This window comes from Mizuhopecten yessoensis, unplaced genomic scaffold (assembly GCF_002113885.1).
Source record: "Mizuhopecten yessoensis strain PY_sf001 unplaced genomic scaffold, ASM211388v2 scaffold7317, whole genome shotgun sequence".
Classification (NCBI taxonomy): Eukaryota; Metazoa; Mollusca; class Bivalvia; order Pectinida; family Pectinidae; genus Mizuhopecten; species Mizuhopecten yessoensis.
The window spans coordinates 225984-245869 of record NW_018406987.1 but is presented as its reverse complement, the minus strand read 5'-3'; the positions used below and the strand labels follow the sequence as shown (position 1 = coordinate 245869).

General features: G+C 35.4%; 2 protein-coding genes across 4 annotated transcripts in view; one reads left to right on the top strand and one right to left on the bottom strand.

Moving 5' to 3' along the window:
- Positions 1-8953, top strand: part of LOC110453453 (TNF receptor-associated factor 3-like) — a 14831-nt gene extending 5878 nt beyond the window's left edge. The window contains exons 1-11 of one of the 3 annotated variants that reach the window (XM_021502401.1): positions 1455-1533; positions 2272-2380; positions 2838-2979; positions 4506-4610; positions 4971-5138; positions 5393-5473; positions 5855-5929; positions 6102-6221; positions 6875-6988; positions 7377-7569; positions 8127-8953. In XM_021502401.1, coding sequence (XP_021358076.1) covers positions 2274-2380; positions 2838-2979; positions 4506-4610; positions 4971-5138; positions 5393-5473; positions 5855-5929; positions 6102-6221; positions 6875-6988; positions 7377-7569; positions 8127-8698 — 1677 coding nt within the window. In that variant the 5' untranslated portion in view covers positions 1455-1533; positions 2272-2273 and the 3' untranslated portion in view covers positions 8699-8953. Of the gene's footprint in view, positions 1-1454; positions 1571-2271; positions 2381-2837; positions 2980-4505; positions 4611-4970; positions 5139-5392; positions 5474-5854; positions 5930-6101; positions 6222-6874; positions 6989-7376; positions 7570-8126 lie in introns of those variants that run through there. The other 2 variants (XM_021502400.1, XM_021502399.1) reach the window with 2 other exon arrangements.
- A 4276-nt stretch (positions 8954-13229) lies between these two features.
- LOC110453454 lies at positions 13230-15450 on the bottom strand. The gene is made up of 3 exons (XM_021502402.1): positions 15068-15450; positions 14548-14657; positions 13230-13638 (listed from the first exon to the last, which is right to left on the bottom strand). Exons 1-3 carry the CDS (start codon positions 15364-15366, stop codon positions 13373-13375), a joined length of 675 nt encoding a protein of 224 aa, XP_021358077.1. The 5' UTR covers positions 15367-15450; the 3' UTR covers positions 13230-13372.
- Positions 15451-19886: the final 4436 nt, after the last annotated feature.

The following is a 19886-nucleotide window of genomic DNA, read 5'->3' as shown; positions in this document are numbered from 1 at the left end:
ATGGAAGGGTCTTAAGGTTTATGACCCTAGGGTCTCACGTTTACCCGCTGGGGAAGGAGGAGTGGGGGGGGGGGCAAAATTTATTATGGTTTATAATGGCAAATGATACTTTGAATATTACATGTTAATAACTTGATTGGAATTATAACCCTGAGTTGACAGTTTGATACTTTGAAAATTTTGAGCCAGCCCTACCCCCAAGGGCTGTAGGGTGGGGCCCAAAGGAGTCAGTGTGCTAAAATTTCTTCATTTTCCTTGTTTAGAATCGGAGGTGCTAGTTTCAAATACTTTTTAGTCTTAAATCTGTATGCTAGATATTTAATAAGGGGGTTTTATTGTTTTTTGTCACTGAATAATATTTCTGTTCGTGTTAAAAACAAAATCAACTCTCTGTATAAATATATCAGGTGACCGTTAAGGCCCATGGGCCTCTTGTTTATTATGCTTGGTTTACTCGTAGGGATTAACGTACATTCACAATGTTCACGTATCATTCCAAGAATTCCTATCAGTGTTTAGATTACTATATTAAAACAATGAAATTTGATAATGCTGGTTTCGCTTTATAATAAGTTTAAAATCATTCAACTTTAACTGTCATTGTCAGTTCTAGGTAATGTTATTTTCTGTACACAATCAACTTTCTGTGAATTGTGAGTCAGTTTTATTACTTAATGCCAATCCTCTCATGAACTCATATAGCAGTCCTAAATTCTCTCTTACACAGATCAACCCTATCTCTATTAAACAGAAAACTCTCACACTCATTACATATTATCTCCTCACTTAAACCACTGTACCAATTCATCGATCTGTGAAATATATGGGGTACATCTAAACTTGAGACAAAAATTCTGAAAAACATATCTTGATTCAACAAGTAGTAGCTTGAACTAGGTATCAATATTATACGTGGGTAAACTGTCTTTATTATCAATCACAATACAGGAAGATTTAGAATACTGGGTTAGCACGTTTTTTATGATCTTTATCTACTAGTAGGTATCGTAAACTTACCAACTACTGGCCTTTACAACAGATAACAATGTTCATTTGTATATTAATCATTAAAACGTATTTCGTTTTAATGATTAATATACAAATGAACATTGTTATGAAAATGCAATAGAAATCGAATTGAAGTAATTTTTAAACATGTAAATAAAAGATAGGGAAGTGATTTAGAATAAATATTTCATACGTTCTATATGCAGTAGATGTTTGTCCAATGGTTAACAAATACACTACTACGCCATTGCTGATTAGTCACTGGTATTTTCCCCGGTACAGCGAATGCATGCCATGTCGTGTCTGGACAACATTAGTAAGTCTATTTATGGATTTATATTCGAAAAAGAAAATTCCTTCAGAATAGAAAATTTTAAAAGAATTCCATTCCCAGCTATATCGACTATAAAAAAGGTTTTGTGCTAAACTAAGTAAATCATTTCTATAAGGGATTAGTATAAATGAACTAAATAATATAACTAGCTTTTCATATATATATCTAACACATTCGTCTCAGTTGTTTTGGTAAGAAAGTAACGGTCAAAATATTCTGAACGAAAAGGTAAAAACTGTATAATATTCAGTTAATTTATAGAAATAAATAAGTTGTCAGGAAATAATCATTAGATAGACACACAGAAACCTATAGGGAAATATGAGTTTAAGTTGTCATAAAAGAAGATAAATGGTAAACACATTGCATAGACATCTGTCTGGCAACAGTTCTGACTTATGTGCATCATCAGGATACATATTATAAAATCTGTTCGTACGTTAACCGGTTATTTCACACTTATACCGATTTATACCGCCATTATGACAGAAATATGTGGGGGGGATCCTTATCCTCGTAACTTCTGCCAGAAGAAAAAACATCTGGTTTACATTAGCGCTTTGATTAATCTTACCGAGTGTTGATATTACTTAAACCTCAATTATTTCATTTAAAAGAAGATAGGATGAATACTCTATATATAGAATAAATATTTATTAGGCTCATAACTAACATGTGTAACTACGTGTATGCCTTTAAGTACATTGAACACAGAGTATCATTCTTTGCTATTTTGACAACCGACAATCGACAAATTTTATCAAGACACAATATAAAAAGATTTTTTTATATACTTTCATATCTGTCAACGAAATACAGTGTATTGAGATTTTTTGATTCACGTTTCGTAAAGTTGTGTTTATGTATTGTGTATACAGATTATGTTTGATATTAGTGTCGCTAATTTTAAAAGTATACATGTATTTCAGAAATGGCGACGACGTCTATGAATTCTTTCTCGTTATCCATGCAACAGACACCACCAGGACATCCGTCCTTTGTCAACCTTGACCCAAAATACACATGTCTCAAGTGCAGGTATTACTATGCTCATAAAAACAAGTGACAAAATGTGTGTTAATAAACTAATTATATCTGTATTATCAAATGGCCAAACGTAATGATATACGTCAAAGAGTGTTTTTGATATAATGTGGTTAAATATAAACTTAATATATTTTACAACAATTATGAAAGAAGATATCTTTTTTAAAACTTACATTAGTTACTCTTATTGGCCCGGATGTTGGCGCGCGGGGGTCTACATGTGGGAGGAAACTGGACTACACGGAGAAAGCCAACGAAGTCGGGCAGGTGACCCCAAACCATTTCAAGTCCGATCAGGGAATCGAACCCCGACCACCCATATAGTGTGATTATGCGTGATTTAACCGCAGGAAGCCACATAAGAAATTAATTTATGGCCAGAATGAGTGAATTAGTGATAATAAAGTGAATAGAGAAACATCTACCACATGATCAACGTTTATTTCAGAGATATACTAAGAGATGCCGTACAAACACTTTGTGGACACAGAATGTGTGAGGTGTGTGCAGCTAAGGTGTTTGATGAGCCGCCGCCCTTTATGTGCCCTGGGAATGACGACACATGTGTACCTAATCTAAAAAAAGAAGAGGTAGGCACATTATGTCAGGCTAGTAAAGCAACGTATATTACAATACCTTTGAAAAGATTTATATATATGACTGTGTGGAATGTAAAAAGTAATATATGATAGTATGTCATGATATCGAAGAAGTTGGTCCTTGACATGTTCTCATGTAGCATGTGAGTTAGGTGACGTTTCCCTGACTTTAGCGTCAGCACTACTGTTTGTGTGCAAAATTATAAATAAAAATGTTATACAATTATGGACTTCAGCTGAGGTCTATCCCTGATTTACGAACCTGGTCTGTAAATCAGGGATAGACCGAAACTGAAGTCCACAATTGTTTTATTATATGACATTTTACAATAAGATTACTATTTTTCATGTCATAAACACATGGATGACATGAACCATTTTGGAACCACAGAGTGAAGGACTTCAAATACAAAATAACCTATACAAAAATTGAATTTCAGAATCAATTCATGTGATATTTAGTTTCAAGTTAATATTATTTGAACAATCGACATCATCAATTTTAACATAGTTGAGAATTTGATGAGATAATTCATTTGTAGTTGAAATCAGTAGTGTGAATGGTAACAGATTTACAGACTGGCTGGGAAATTACCTCGGCCTATTTTTAGTAGCGGTCTGTAACACTTTTCTATGTATAGGTCGAGGTCTGTAATACTTTTCTATTTATCGAACGAAGTCTGTAACATATTTACAGACTCGTCACGTGACGTCGCTCCTCCAATCAGGCTGGGATTTAGAACCAGTCATATGATAATATTTATAATACAACAAGATATTAAAACTTGTATTGATCACTCTTGTTGACCCGGATGTTTGCGTCGTAATGTGGGAGGAAAATTTGACTACCCGGAGAAGACCCACGTGATCGGGCATATGACCCTATAACTTTTCACGTCCGATTGTTTGTATACGAAAGAATCATGTTATGTGTTTTTTATACCTGTCAATTTGGCTTTAAAATGTGTGCTCGTGTCTACCTCAATGGCGACGGTATGGGGAAAGGTACTCACGTGTCATTGTTCTTTGTGGTGATGAGAGGCGACTTCGACTCTCTACTTCCGTGGCCGTTCCAACAGAAGGTCACCCTGATGTTACTTGACCAGGACACAGGAAAACCCAAATTGTCGGACTCATTCAAACCTGACCCTAACAGCAATAGCTTCAGAAAACCACAGACCGAGATGAATATTGCGTCAGGATGTCCTGTATTTGTTTCTCAGGCCGTGCTTGAAACAAAAACCTCCCTCCAAGAAGATACGTTATTTATTAAGATTGAAGTAGACACGAATGGCATTAATATAAGCATCAGCAATATGTAAACAGATAGTGGTAGGAATCTAGTTCAACTTCGATGTGCTAAGTATGCATATGATATTATTAGAGTTAACAGTGAGAAAACTATACATAGAATAAAAACTGAAGATATACTTTTATTTGAGACAATTAAAAGGCAAATCTGCATGTAAAGAACCATCAAAATATTATTATTATTATTATCTATTATCTATTATTAGATTTTCCGAGACCCTAGTGCCAGACGTGAGATCGCCAAACTTAGTGTGTTCTGTCCAAATAAGGAGCAGGGTTGTACACAAGAAATGCAATGGAAACAACAAGAGGTAGGAAAGTAAAACAGTACAGCCTTTCTTACGTTTCACTAATTCAAATAATTATTTTCCTACGGATTCCAAGAGAGGTTAATTCTTTCAAAAATTCACTTTGAAATAACACCGAACATTGAGAGAATACAAGCTACGGATATATTTATAAAACTGTTTCGTAAACAGATATTCTATTATTGAATGATTCTTCCTAGCGTTTCAAAGTCCAGATTACGTTATTTTAGCCTTAAAACAATGGTTTAATGAATTTATTCTTAACATCACGATCAAACAGAAAACATATTACCTTGCTTTCATAACCTTCAGTCTGTAATTATTTGAAATAATGTCATATAGGAGGTTGTATTTTTTGTATAGGAGCATAAACTGGGCTGCGAGTACACATCTCTGCAGTGTAGCTATGTAAATAACGGATGTGAAACGAGAACCATCAAAAAGAACCTTGAGGAACATCTACAGGGGTGTGAATACAGAAACGTGCCATGTTCCTACTGTAAGGAGGATATCATCTTCAATCAAAAACAGGTAGGGTATAAAGATTTTTATAAGTTTGTTTAAGAGTCATGTTACATTTTGTTTTTAAACAACACTTTAAAAATAAAGGTGACAGAGAATATACCGTACTAGTCATCGAAACGTCACATAGAAACGCTAATTGGTTGTATTACAAGAATCTTATAATCAATAACCTGCAGAAAATTATAGAAACACATTAAACGATTTTAATAAGGTTTAATCTATCCTGAAATTGATAAGCAGTGTGTTATGTATACTTTCAGGACCATGAATCAAATCAGTGTATGAGGTACCCTATTGCCTGTCCTAACAATTGTGGTATGGAGGACCGACCACGAGAAGAAGTAAGTGTTGTCACAATTAAAACAACCTAGACGACAAAATAGTATAACTCCATATATTGTGTTTAAATGAGTAAATAGTGCTGGAAAATGTCGGTAAAAATCGTGTATTTTAAATATGGAATTAACATTGGAATAAATGAAAAATAGGAAATAGGAAATGTTTAAATCCAAATTCTATCATTGCATTAAAATAATCTTGTTCGACGACGATTAGTAGCTATCGGAATCTAGTATGTAACTAATACCCTTTTGTTGATCAGGTACGTTTTATTTATTTCAAAAGGAAATGGATTCAGACATAACATGATTATATACAACTGCTAATCAACTAACTGTTATTAATTGCATGTTGTTGTTATTTCTGAAATGTTTAAACTGTAGCTGAAGGACCATACACCAGATTGCCCTAACAGACCATTTCATTGTAAGTTTAGAAATGTTGGCTGTGATTTTAAAGTAAGTGTACTTTTTGTATATGAGATCAATTTCGATACCATTTAAGAAAATCGCACTTAATTTGTTATATCAAATTTGGTATTTCGTTGTTAATGTTGAAATAAATTTATATAGTTTATAGTTAAAAATATACGTTTTCGGTATACAATGAGTGTTTCATCTATGGCACTAGGGTTTAAAAGAAGATGTGACGGAGCACGAACAGGGGTCAGTTGACCATCACCTACAGTTGACCACTGTGTATACGGCCAGTGTTGACCTCCAGAGTATGGAGATTCGGAGAGAACTTCAAGTAAGTGTATTGTCGTTATTGGCCTTCCACCGAAATATCATCCTTGGTTTTTTTAATACGTGTCCCACAGAATACTAAAAATTATGTAAAAATATATAAATTTTCGTTTGACTTATATCATGTTTCTAACAAAACAAAAACGTGCTTTTCGTTCATTCCACACATCTTTAATTTATAATATTCTTTTTTGGGAGGACGCTTTAAATATTCAATAGAATTTCTTAAGTCGAAATCATTTCATTACTTTCGCCGAAGAAAAGACAATACATTTATTGGGTAATAAAAACAACCGGTAATGTATGCGTGCGCCGTTTACGACAACCTATATTTGGATGATTCATTTAGTACATCTTTTATATCATAAGTTTTAAAAAGAGAGAAAATCAACTTATTTCTTTATTAGACTCTCTGGTTGTTACATTGAAGGAATGGACAATGTGGTACTTTGTAGTATGGTTTGTGAAATTCTGTTGACGACTCATCGAAAAAGGTGATGAATAGCGAAGTGGACATGATGCTCCTTCTATGAAATTGATATTAACATGAACGAAAATATTCAGCAGTTTTTTCGATTTATTTAAATTTTACTGTATAAATATATATATTATGACATATCAAAAAACCAAGAATAAATAAATATAACGATCTTCTAGGATATGTCAGAAAGTCAAGGAAATTTCAAAAAGACCGTTGACCAGTGTCTTTCTGCAGTGACCAGCTTGAGAGAGGGAATGGAAGCCAGGAAAAAGGCGATTAAGGAGGTCAAGGTAACCTTACACTAAACATACTGTCGCCATGACGACACCGTTTGTATAAAGTTTCATTTCCAGTGACATTAATTGACCACTCGGTGTTTTTTTTCTCTATTATGATATCAAATTCTGATATTAAGATCACGATTTGAAACAACGTTGATTTGCACCGTTGATCATGAAATTTATTCATATGCACATATGTAAGTACATCTGTATTGCATGTCATTAGTCATAATTAGGCCTACAACTGCGTGGCAATATCAGTACCATTTTAAGATTTTGATACTATAACGGGATTTTTGGATGCGGTCGGAGTTTTGGCGATTAGATTATTCAACTTTTGGCGTTACTGATCCGTCGATTGATAGATTATTGACGCAGATATATAAACTGTTTCAAGTTACAATCTGTTGCCGTCGCCGAACGACTAATCCACTTGGAGAGAAGAGTTGAGGATACCGCGAGGAAAGACACGGTAGATAAACAGGGTAACGAAATACAGACTCTTCGAGACGGACAGACAAACCTATCTAACAGGGTGACACGGATCGAACAGAATGGCCTGGGCAATGCTGATGGAATGAGCGTGGGAGGTTGGTGCTAGTGAACAGTTTACTCCTGCATGTCCTAGAGATTGGCGTGTTGTTTGGGTAATCGCACGACGGTGCTGCATAAGTCGACATTTACACTTATGACAAAACGTTTTTTAGTAATAAGGAATATTTAGTTATAACAGTTATGTTATTCAAATACGTACTTTTTGGGCTTAAGTACAGCAATCGTCTTCTTCGTAATTGAAGAGTTCCTTAATTGGCTAGAGAAAGTCGATACTATCCCTTTGTTATAGTAGATATCGTGAAAATTGGTCCCCAATATCAAACGAAAAATCTTGATGACGACAGATTAATTGGGGTCTGACCAATAAAATTTGAATAATCATTTAAATTAGAACGGATTCCAGAAAAGTGGAAGGACTAGGAGAAATAGAAAAAGTTTTGAAATTACAGTAATGTTTATGTCATGAAATGTTAATAATTACTTGAAAATAAAAAGGAATTATTATTATTATTATTATTTTCAACCCAATCTTATGTCTGAATGCTTTATTGCTTACTTAACAAGATATATATATTTTTTAATTTACTTCAAGGTAATGTTGGTAGCAAATTACAGACTCATGAAAGACAGATTGGATTAATGGATATTCGTCTATCTGAATTAGACTTGAGACTTCAAATTCATGAAACAGCTTCTTTTAATGGTATGTTGATTTGGAAATTACGAGATTACGCAAGAAGGAAACAAGAGGCAAGAAATGGAAGGACTCTGTCCCTTTACAGCCAACCTTTTTATACCAGTCAATTTGGCTACAAAATGTGTGCTCGTGTCTACCTCAATGGCGACGGTATGGGGAAAGGTACTCACGTGTCATTGTTCTTTGTGGTGATGAGAGGCGACTTCGACTCTCTACTTCCGTGGCCGTTCCAACAGAAGGTCACCCTGATGTTACTTGACCAGGACACAGGAAAACATAAATTGTCGGACTCATTCAAACCTGACCCTAACAGCAATAGCTTCAGAAAACCACAGACCGAGATGAATATTGCGTCAGGATGTCCTGTATTTGTTTCTCAGGCCGTGCTTGAAACAAAAACCTACCTCCAAGAAGATACGTTATTTATTAAGATTGAAGTAGACACGAATGGCATCAATCCGCCATAATCTTAGATCACCACTTATTCTAAAACCGATGTTGTCTAGTAGCCATCAAGTTGTATAAGATATTTATATAATTCTTTGTTTGCTGGATTAGATTGCCTGTTTTCATACCTCAAAGGACGACGACCTAGTCTAAGCTGTGGTTTGATACTTTTACATTGTATAAGTTTACATTGGTTTATTATTGTTTTATTTGTGTTGATTATTTGTATATGAAATACTATACTTTTTAAATAACCAAAGAATAAACAGTTTTACAAAATATAGAGTTTTGGTTTCACTATCCTAAAACCATGATGATTAGATGCCATGCCGCGAACATAAGAACATAGGTCGAAATGCTTTCCTTACAATGTTAGATGAAAGGATACAAATGCAGCCCATATGTACCTCTGAAACACATTAAATCAACTGTCATTCAGCTGGCACTGTTTTGAAAATAGTCCAGATGGTGACCTTTATTAGAGATTAAAATGACATTTAACCTTGATATGTACTGTTTTAAACGCATATTGTCTATTTGTGACCGATGGTAGCATTTAAAAATATGGTATGTGTAAATTTGCACAACGATGTCAACTTTATATGAACACGTTCAAATAATGTTTGTAAAGTAAATATATATATATATATCATTAAATAGACGTACTGTGAATCAGTCAACACGATCAGGTGACATGGTCGTAAACTTTCTGATCTTAATGAGTGTGGTAAAATATAGTAATAAAATTATGTTATTCAGTTGAATAGGATAGTGGTTATAAAGTATACAATATTGTGATCATAGTATATGATCAATGGTACCGGATAGTGGTTATATAGTATACAGTAGTGTGATTATAGTATATGATCAATGGTACCGGATATTGGTTATATAGTATACAGTATTGTGATTATAGTATATGATCAATGGTACCGGATAGTGGTTTTATAGTATACAGTATTGTGATTATATTATATGATCAATGGTACAGGATAGTGGTTATATAGTATACAGTATTGTGATTACAGTATATGATCAATGGTACCGGATAGTGGTTATATAGTATACAGTGGTGTGATTATATGATATGATCAATGGTACCGGATAGTGGTTATATAGTATACAGTAGTGTGATTAAAGAACAGGATATTTGTTATATAGTATATAGTATACAGTGGGGTGATTATATTATATTATCAATGGTACAGGATAGTGGCTATATAGTATACAGTATTGTGATTACAGTAGATGATCAATGGTACCGGCTAGTGGTTATATAGTATAGAGTATTGTGATTACAGAATATGATCAATGGTATAGGATAGTGGTTATATGGTGTACAGTAGTGTGATTAAAGTACAGGATAGTTGTTATATAGTATATAGTATACAGAAGTGTGATTATAGTATATGATCAATGGTACCGTATAGTGGTATTAACAGTGACATTAATAACTTAAATATTTGACGTTAATTTGTACCGGTTCGAGAATACAACTAAAAAAGAACGCCTGTGAAATATAAGTGTTACATTATCAATCATAACTGATGTGTGATACACACTTTAATTTTTTTTCTCTTTAGTGGCTTCTTTAGGCATCACTGGCTAGCTTGTTGTCCGAATAATTTGACCGTGTGGAGTGTTGTGATACTTTGTCCGTGATATGATATTTCAGTGGGAAGACAATTTACAATGGCCCTTGATTGGCCCCATGATCTTCATACACTGCAAAAACTGCATATGATTTAAGTTGTTACGAGGACGTAACAAACAAACAATTACTGTGGGGTATTAAGGTATGCTGTGGTGTATTCGATACATCAACATTATAGAAACGAACCATAATAGGGTCGTTTTTAATCATACCGGAGTGCCTTATCTAGGACAAAGTCAAGGTGTGCAAACAGAAAATTTCCATCTTCGAAGATCGGCATAGTATTTATACCCGCGATTAAAAAAATGATACCCTTACTGCAAATTGTTCCTATTGTTCAAATTGAACTACGTGGGTGATAGGTTTTACTCCACTCAAGTCCAAACCTGGTGGTGTAACTTTCACTGTGTATGTAGGAACATGCTCCCCGACATTTGGTGAAAGGATTGTAATATCCTAGTACGATATGTGTGGTTTCACGCAGATGTACTTACCTTATCTATAACCCTTGTATTATATATCGCCACAAGTGCTACAGCGGACGAGATATGTTAACAAGTTTAACACATTTTCTCTCCCGGCCAAATGATGTCCCGGTACTTGTACACATTTCTCCATACACTTGACCCAGTTTGATATTATATAAGATTATCACACTGATTACTTTGAGATATGATTTGAATGAAAAAATCTGTACATGAGCGGATTCTGAATAAGGAAGAAAAGTAGAGGGAGGGGGCATTTTTAGGGTATCTTCAATCTACTTCATCTGAATATCAATTTAAATATGTAGACTTTTCTCGGCCTCTAATTAATAAGACATTTTGGGCTATATTGTTCTATTTTGCTTTTCATTAAATGGTTTTTCTATTTTTTACGTATTTCCTTCTTTTTTTTTACTTTCAAGAGGACCATGTCTTGATCCCCTCTTGATAATCCCCTTTTTACATTTGCAAAAATTTAAGGCTGACGTACTGTATTTATATTCAATGCTCTTTTTATAATCCATATACTATTTAAACTGTAGCATACCTTAATGAGATGCCACATCTAGGGTTTGATATATATATATATAATATATATTTCAGTTTATTTCAGTTCATCTGGAAAAACGTTCAATTTCTTGGGGAAAATAATTATGTAACATCGATGAGATGTTATATTTTTGAAAGGAATTTCCATTATGTTGCAGTTTACCTTGGAATTTTTTCACATAAAATACATGAATTCAGTTATGATACCAAGAGCCTGTTTGACAGGAACACGACAGGTTAACACTGAGTAGGTGGCAAAAACTTCATATTAGCAGGCATGACCTCACATTTTCCAGACACGTGGGTGTCTCCTGTACAAAGTGAGAGGTGGATTTACCGACTATTTCACTGTATCTTGTCCCACACGCGATTCTAATGCCGTGTATCGAGCGGTCGTTTCGATCTTACCAAATAAGGAATGGACACAGATGTAACCGCCCACTTAGTGAAGCAATGGGACCTAACCTCTCTCTGTGTACATGTTCTACACATATAGACAGCACACACCCGAGGTTCTACACATATAGACAGCACACACCCGAGGTCGTTTAAAACTCCTGTCCTTTTGTCAACCTTGCACTCTTTTTTTTTGTTAGCAAAGCACTTCCTACACATGTGTAGATTAAACAGAAGCGTACTTGACGATACACAAAGTCAGTGGCAGTTATAAAAATACTTCAGATACCCAATACTTTAGATGTAGTTCTGATCCTATGCTTAAGAAGCAATTTTTTAGCTGTTAGATAAACGACTGACTATTGTTATCATATACTTTCATTGATTGTGTTTTTGCGAACGAAAAGTATGTGTTATTGTTGTTAAATAATTTCAAAGATTCTGATATGCATCAACTAAAGTTACGTTAGAAATACAGCTTAACTTTAATCTGTGTTTTAAAATACCTTTGAATTATATGATTTTATGGTAGATATAATGTTGGTCAACACTATGACATATAATCTTGTTATTTCCACATTAAACTGACAAATCAGAGAGCACGGTTACACAGTTATGTAAATGTTGATGCCCACAGAAGCCCCGATATTTGCTTATTACGACGTCGTTATACCACATTCTTTGTCTTAATGTTTTTTAATAGGGACGGAATGCTTTTCTCCGAACCCCATTGGTTTACACTTGGTATTATGTGGGTTGAATATTTTACTTTTCTTTTTCACTCATGCTGCGTACTCATGAAACCGCTTTGTAAAAATGGTTCGTTTCCAAACCAAGAATATCGTTTATATATTTATTAAGGAATTAGAGCATTGGACTCTTTCAGTTGTAAACATGTTGCTTGTTCATGTGATCTACAATAAAGTAGAAAATCAATTAACCACATATTTCACTACAAAACTTTATACAAATGTCCCATCCTTCATCACATGTATACCATGGGTATTGCATAACCGCGGTAATGTTTGATGTGTCGTGATTTTACTGTTGCTAAATATAGCTAATCTGTGTCGCACCCGGTATATTAACGCAAACCTTTGTATCCCCATTTGGGGAGTAACTAAATGAACACTACTTCAAATGTATGTATTACAGGGATTATAACCTGTGTCACATGCGGGGGTAACAACAATTTCGCCGCCATTGGTGTCTACTGCCTTAAAAGGATATTAATAAAAACAAGGAAGACAGAACGCAATCTGAATGCTACATGAAAAGGAAATCTTGCCTCAGAAGAGGAAAACAATGGCGACCAAAAGGGTTATCGCAATTGCCGCATGCGACATAGGTTAGCACCACTGGCATTGGGAAATGTCAGCATATTTATATGTGAGTATTCATTCGTGAAATTCACTTACATCTTAAAAAGTTACTTTGACGTATTTTGTGTATGATGTGCTGGAAGAATAGCTCCGTTGTCCTCGTATAAAAAGAAAGTTTATCATCAGAATTTTAGAACCAGTCTATTTTATTTGCCGCTTACAAAAATCAAGAGTTCGACATACAGTTTTGGCGATGCATTTCTTATCTTGTCAAAATTACCCTTAAAATCAGTTGCATATTTTCCTTAAGTACTTCCGATTCGTTTTAGTGTTTTTCACTATTGAGAAAGTGTTCATGGACGTCGTCAAGTCGTTCACAACTACGATTACACTCCTTGATCTTGGTATACATGATTTGCAGTTCTGTGAAAATTTTAAGATTCTTTGTTCATGACCTCTGACATCCTCAGGGGTCATAATGTCAGAGGTTGCAAGGTAGCGGCGATGACCTCCTGATTTATGCTTCGACTTTCGTATTCGTTTGGCAATTAATGCTGAAAGAGAAAAACAACTAGTCTTTGATTGAACATTTAAAACATATGATATGCACTAAATATGCACCAGAAATGCCTCAATACCTATTTCAGTGTGAGCAGAAATATTTGAATTGTAGTTGGATCTAATCTTGCATGTTTGACAATTGATAACATTTCTTGTAAAAACATCAATACTATCTGGTCATTAAAATAGTTTTGAAGTTATCACCAAACAGATTAAAAACAAACGGTGTTGTGCAACTAGAAAGGCATAAAATAACGTTATTTGAACAAGTCATATATTATTATGAAATACATTTTAATATATATATTTCTGCGTCAACAATTAAGAAAAACTTTTCATTTAGAAATCCCTTGCATTATGTATGTGTAATAGCTATCACAGCATTATTGGTTAAATGTAACAAATTAATTATAGTAAACCTCTCCTTATAACAAACTACTGGTGGTTAGTGGCTACTTTACCTCAATATAATGGCTCGCGTTTGATTTGCCATATCGCTTACAGCCAATAATAATAATAATAATAATATACAACATTTGATATAGCGCCCTATTTAGCTAACATAAACCACTCTTAAAGTGCTTTACAGTACATAGATATACAATTTATACAATTTTTGTACTTATTTTATACGACTAACCTACTTCGCCACACACAAAAAACGCAAAAGTGCACCTAACAATCATGAATTGAATATTCCAATAATATCTCCTCAACGATACTTGGACCCAATAAATAAGCCATTTATTCAAACCAGTATGTAACTGTACAGGACCCAGCGAATAGATGATATAATTAGCAATATGATTTTGTTTTAAATATTAATATAGGCATAGACATCCGTTTTAAAGTAATAACTAATCCATTCTATAGTAAAAGTGTTTTATTATTTAAGGACTTACCGTGGAATGGACACCTGTATATTTGATGTACTTGCGTTACTGTTAAGATTGAACACTGGCCAGAACAGGCAAGATGAGATATCACTTCAACAGGGGCGTGTGGCGTAGGACTGCAATTTGCATAAAGACATACGTAAGTGATACATGACTATAGAAAAAATAATATTATGACTACTTATTTGCCACCTTACCAAATATGAAAGCAAGAAGATTTGATTTAAAGTTATATTAATTACCTGAATTTCCTGAATATTAACTACGATGGGGGTATTTTCCTAAGAAGAAATGTAAAGAGAAAATTATCAATAGTACATTTATTCTAGTTTTATCCGTGACATTCTTTCATTGCACTGGCTACAGTTTTGAGCATTGTGCTATGTATTTATCTATATACGCCTTTCTTTTGCTCCGCATTAAACCACTGTTTATTGCATTTATGAGATGGTGTGACTTTCTTCACGTAATAGCATCGCAAAGAAGCAAATCATATTATTCCAGACTAGTAAGATAAACATTAAACCTTATGATATCCTGACACTTGAGTCGTCTTGTTTTGCCCCCTCTGTACACAAATCCATCACAGCAGATGTCCCTGACTGGGTCGTACGCCTGTCTCCCGCACAGAGATATGAGTAAGTGTCGCCGCTCTACCCCTTCTGGACCACAGTGGTGTGTTACACTGGAGTACGTCCTACCGTCCGTCCTACAGCATCGGTCATCGTCCGGCTCGCTCTTATCTACGGGGAAATATTCACCGGATCCGCTATCACAGCAAAGCTGATGACGAGAATTCATCGTTGAACTGCCACAGCATTCCATTAAGAGATCGACTATCTTACCATCAATGCACGTGCTTGTTCTCGTGTCATGAACATGAACCCCACAACACTGAACGTGATCATCAACGGGGTATGTATTTTGGCCACAGCACTTTCGAAAACCAGAATGGTAATAATCGTTGGCACATAACTTTAAATCACCATGTACCATGCTCTTATTTGAAGGACACACTTCGTATTTCACATTGAATCTATCTTTACCACAACACTCCTGGTCCGTAACGCCGTCATATACTGTTTCATTACAGCACATTTGAGTGTCGAATTGGAAAAGAACTTCCCCACAGCAGCTAGCTCCTAAATCACAGAAAAAAGTCAGATTAATATAAATTGTTCCATAATACTTCATTGCATGTATACTACAAAACGTGAACAGCTAATCGACAGATTTTTTAATATAAGAAATGAGATGACATACACCGAAAAACAACAGTAGTTAAGGGGTTAATTTCATGAGAGATAAAGGGCCAAACAGAGGCAAGTATAAATCAAATGCTTATTATCGAGAGAAACTGTACAGGGCAACACAGTGTTAAAACGCTTAATGTCAACAAAAAACAAATTCCATGCAGACAACAAAGTGGTTAATCGGTTGATGTCAACAAAAAATCAAAATTTCATGCGGGGCAACAAAGTCGCTAGACGGTTAATATCTTGAGAAGTTTAAATGCAGGACAGGGCAGATAAGTTATTAAACGGTTAATGTGAAGAAATACATGGCAAATTTCTAAACCATTTTCCCCTTGTAGGTAAGTATGAATTGCAAAAAAGGTTATGTATCACTGTTTAGGTGTGACATTTCGATGACTAGTAAGGTACTTATCCTGTCATCTTCATCAGACAAATGACCAGTGAAACGTATATACACAAAGGTGTGAAACATGTGCGAGTCGGCCATATAAAATCGACATCAATTATGATACTTGGCAAACCGGTGGTTTAACTGTTAATGTTAAGAGAGCTGTGAAAGAGGTTGCTGTGACTGTGAAGTCTTCAACCTTAGCTGTGACTGTGAAGGTTACAGCAAACCTTGGGAACCTAACAATCCACCAGTAAAGTCTTCAACCGTAGCTGTGACTGTGAAGGTTACAGCAAACCTTGGGAACCAAACAATCCACCAGCAAAGTCATCAACCTTTTATAAACTAAAAAGGAATATCAATACTATTAATTAAACAGTTAGATTAAGTCAAGCATTAGCGTCAAATAAGTGTTACGATAATAAACCTAGAGTAAGATCTACCAAAGTCTTTATTGTCCCAGAATAGTGAAGCTTATGATAGTTGTAATAACATTTTGTTATTGGAAGTATGACTACCAGTTGAATAACAAAATACTTGTCCTTTTTTAACTTACTTTCCCCAACATACGTGTCATTTTCCTGTTCAACACGGTCAGTCATTATGTCACAAGTGCCATCTCCACTGTGGCCAGTCGTGGCAGACACCATGTTCACTGTTTAAAAAAAATGTGTATAATTAATCGCTAGAACCAAATAGCACGCAAGGAGTCTAAATGTGCGTGAAAACCATGCCCGACACCCTGTACCTTTCACGTCCGAACGGGGTATTGAACCCCGTGTGTCCGACTTTAGTAGAGCAAAGCGCGCATACCGCTGTACTATCCGATCACACACACTTGTGTCAACCGAGTCGGCTCGTGTCTTCAGGTGACTTCAATTATAATATTTTAACTTTTGTCATGTTACACTGGATAGGATTTTGAATTATATACTGATGATATGGAATGTGTTTACAAAAAAGTTTATCTTTCAATACGTTCTAGTCATTTGTTGCTTATAATATAAAAAGTAAGTTTGATAATAAAAGTCATTAATGAGGCAGACTATTTCTGTTGTTAAGTGAAAAACCTACAGGATTAAAGTTTTAAACTTACCTAAAGCCAAGTACAAGAACAGAACTCCAAGCGCAGAATGCATACTTGGCATCTTGTGCAAATTTTACCTTGCAAGATCGTGTGCTTTCAACTTTATATACAGGTTTAGCATTATTTTTAGGCCTATTATAGAATTGATCTTGATCAGATAACCAGAAAATGAACAATCATCTTTTTGACGACTTCGCACTTTTACCCCCTTTTGTTTCATCCGAGTTACTGATTTGACAAGAAGATACTTGTAGTAACTCATCCACTGTGACGCTGAATGGAAAAGGACTTTTGTCGCTGCTACGGAATTCACGGTCACATGTCTCGTCGTCATCGGAGGGCATTCTGTCTTTTATATTTGTTTGCGTGTATTGTAACCCCATTGTTAGCTGCTATTGTTACTTTTAGAGGCGTTCATGCACCCCTTCTTGGTTGTCCTTGTTGTTGACTGGGAGGAAAGGGAAGTAGGTATGTTTGAAATCATCATGAGACGGGTTTTTCATTACACAAAAGAAAAAGAAATACAATTTTGTTTTTCAAAAATACGACAGTCGTTACAGGACTTTCCGATTGCGCGCAAAGAAATTCAACTTCCTCAAGAGCAAGGAACAAATCCAAACCGTTTTAGTTTTGTTGTTAGACTGGTTTACACCGTTATAGAAACGTTTTAAATTGTCTGTAGAATAGGAAAGCGTCGTATCAGCATACTTCAAATGAAGTGTCTTAAGACCAATAATGTAAAATATTATCGTCCATTTTAGTGATTCTAGTCTGAATAGTACTACTCTTTACACTGTCTTCGATCTTTGGTAGCCTTGAAAATATAACAACCTTACGACTGGTACCACATGTGGCGCAGGAAATGCTTATCATTCTGGAATATTTCGGTTTTTTCTTTTATATAAGAGTTCATATGGTTTTCCCCGTAAGTTTAACTTTCACTATTTACATTGAATTTGGCAAGAAAACATGAAAAGGAGAGAAAAAAAAATGAAAATGAGGTGGGCAGATAAAGAAATGCGTCCATGGATTCCATGAATTCGTTTTATTTTAATGATTCATGCGGAGATTCTGCGTGGTTCATTGCTGCTGTGTCTATTTAATTTTGGGAGTGATCAGAAAAGCAAAATGGTCACCAGACAGCCACCTTGAACTTTGAGGGTTCAATCTTTTTCAAGTCGTAAACAATGAACAATGACCTCACTTTGACAGGACAAATTCAAACCCAGTAATAGACAAATGTTGATAGAAAATTACCTTGACTACATTTGCTATTGACAAAATTACATTTATCAAAGATCCCTCTGAGATCTCTTGTTTACAATATCTACCGTGAATTAACTCTATACCGCCATTGCTGCACAGAACGTTATTTAATGAGATGTGTCATACCCATTAAATATATGAATATCGGTAAAAGTAACGAATCTGATCTATATCATATAGAACCCCTGCACCACTGAAAAACCTGTATCGATGCCGGTTGAAAGGGTTTTTGACGGATGGACGGACAGACAGACAGGCGGGCGGACGGGCGGACGGGCGGACGGGCGGACGAGCATACTAGAAATATCCTCCGGCAGAATAAATTAAAAATAATCGGTTTATGTTCGTGCATTTACGTTGATGTTTCTTTTTTCTGTGATATGGGTCACTTTTACAGGAGTCACCTTTTCACAGATCCATGGACAAAAGTATTGGGGGATGTCTTGCTACGGATAGGATCTGTACGTAGACTCCACTAAAGGTTTCTATTGTAGAAGAATTGACCTCAGGGTAGGGCTTTTCACAGGGGTCACTTGTTCAGGAATGTCTATATCTTTGATAAATCATTTTTGAACAGAAAACCATACCTTGCGGCATTTTATGAAAATAAAAGAGAAGAAATAAGAATAAAGAATAATCAACAACAGTGTTCAGATGTGAAACCTTTAGAAGGACCAGACAGGGATTAGAACCCTGGCTTTAAGATTTGTTATGATATTGCTCTAACCAACTGAGCTACCATGGTGGTCAAAGGATATTTACTGTTGTCCCAAAAGTGAAGTTGCTGTTGTGGTGGGGATTCAAAATTGTACAAATGGTGGGGCTGACCCCCAGGGGGCTGAGGGCGGGGCCAAAAGGGGGCAATTTGGCTATATTGCTATAAACGACTTCTTCTGTAGAACTATGCCATGGATATTGATCATATTTGGTCGGAAGCATTCATGGGAGGCAGGGATTCAAAATTGTACAAATGGTGGGGCTCACATCCCGAGCTAAGGGGTGGGGCCAAAAAAGTGTATTACTTGGAAATGGTTGAGATCCCCACCATATAACCATGGTATACAATTGCTGAGTATAAAAAGAAGAATGCTCATTTGATTCCAGGATGGCTCTAGGGTCTGGCCCCGCCCTTGGAGACATAGTCCCTGGGCCATAACTTTAAAACTGTTGAGATCCCCACCCCAAAACTATATATACAAATGCTGGGCATAAATAGACGAATGCAGTCATGATATCAGAATAGACCCTGGGGTCTGACCGAACCCCTAGGGACCTAGTTTCTTAGTCACAGCTTGGAAACAGTTGAGAGCCCCACCCTATAACCGTAAAAAGATGATTGCACATATGC

What these genes read in the sequence shown, in the direction of transcription:
- LOC110453454 (XM_021502402.1), bottom strand. Translation starts at nt 15,366, where the DNA reads ATGGAATGCTGTGGCAGTTCAACGATGAATTCTCGTCATCAGCTTTGC. An exon ending in AAGTGTCAGGATATCATAAG is followed by an intron (nt 14,658 to 15,067) that starts GTTTAATGTTTA and finishes TGCAAATTGCAG; the next exon opens with TCCTACGCCACACGCCCCTG. An exon ending in ATACAGGTGTCCATTCCACG is followed by an intron (nt 13,639 to 14,547) that starts GTAAGTCCTTAA and finishes TTTCTCTTTCAG; the next exon opens with CATTAATTGCCAAACGAATA.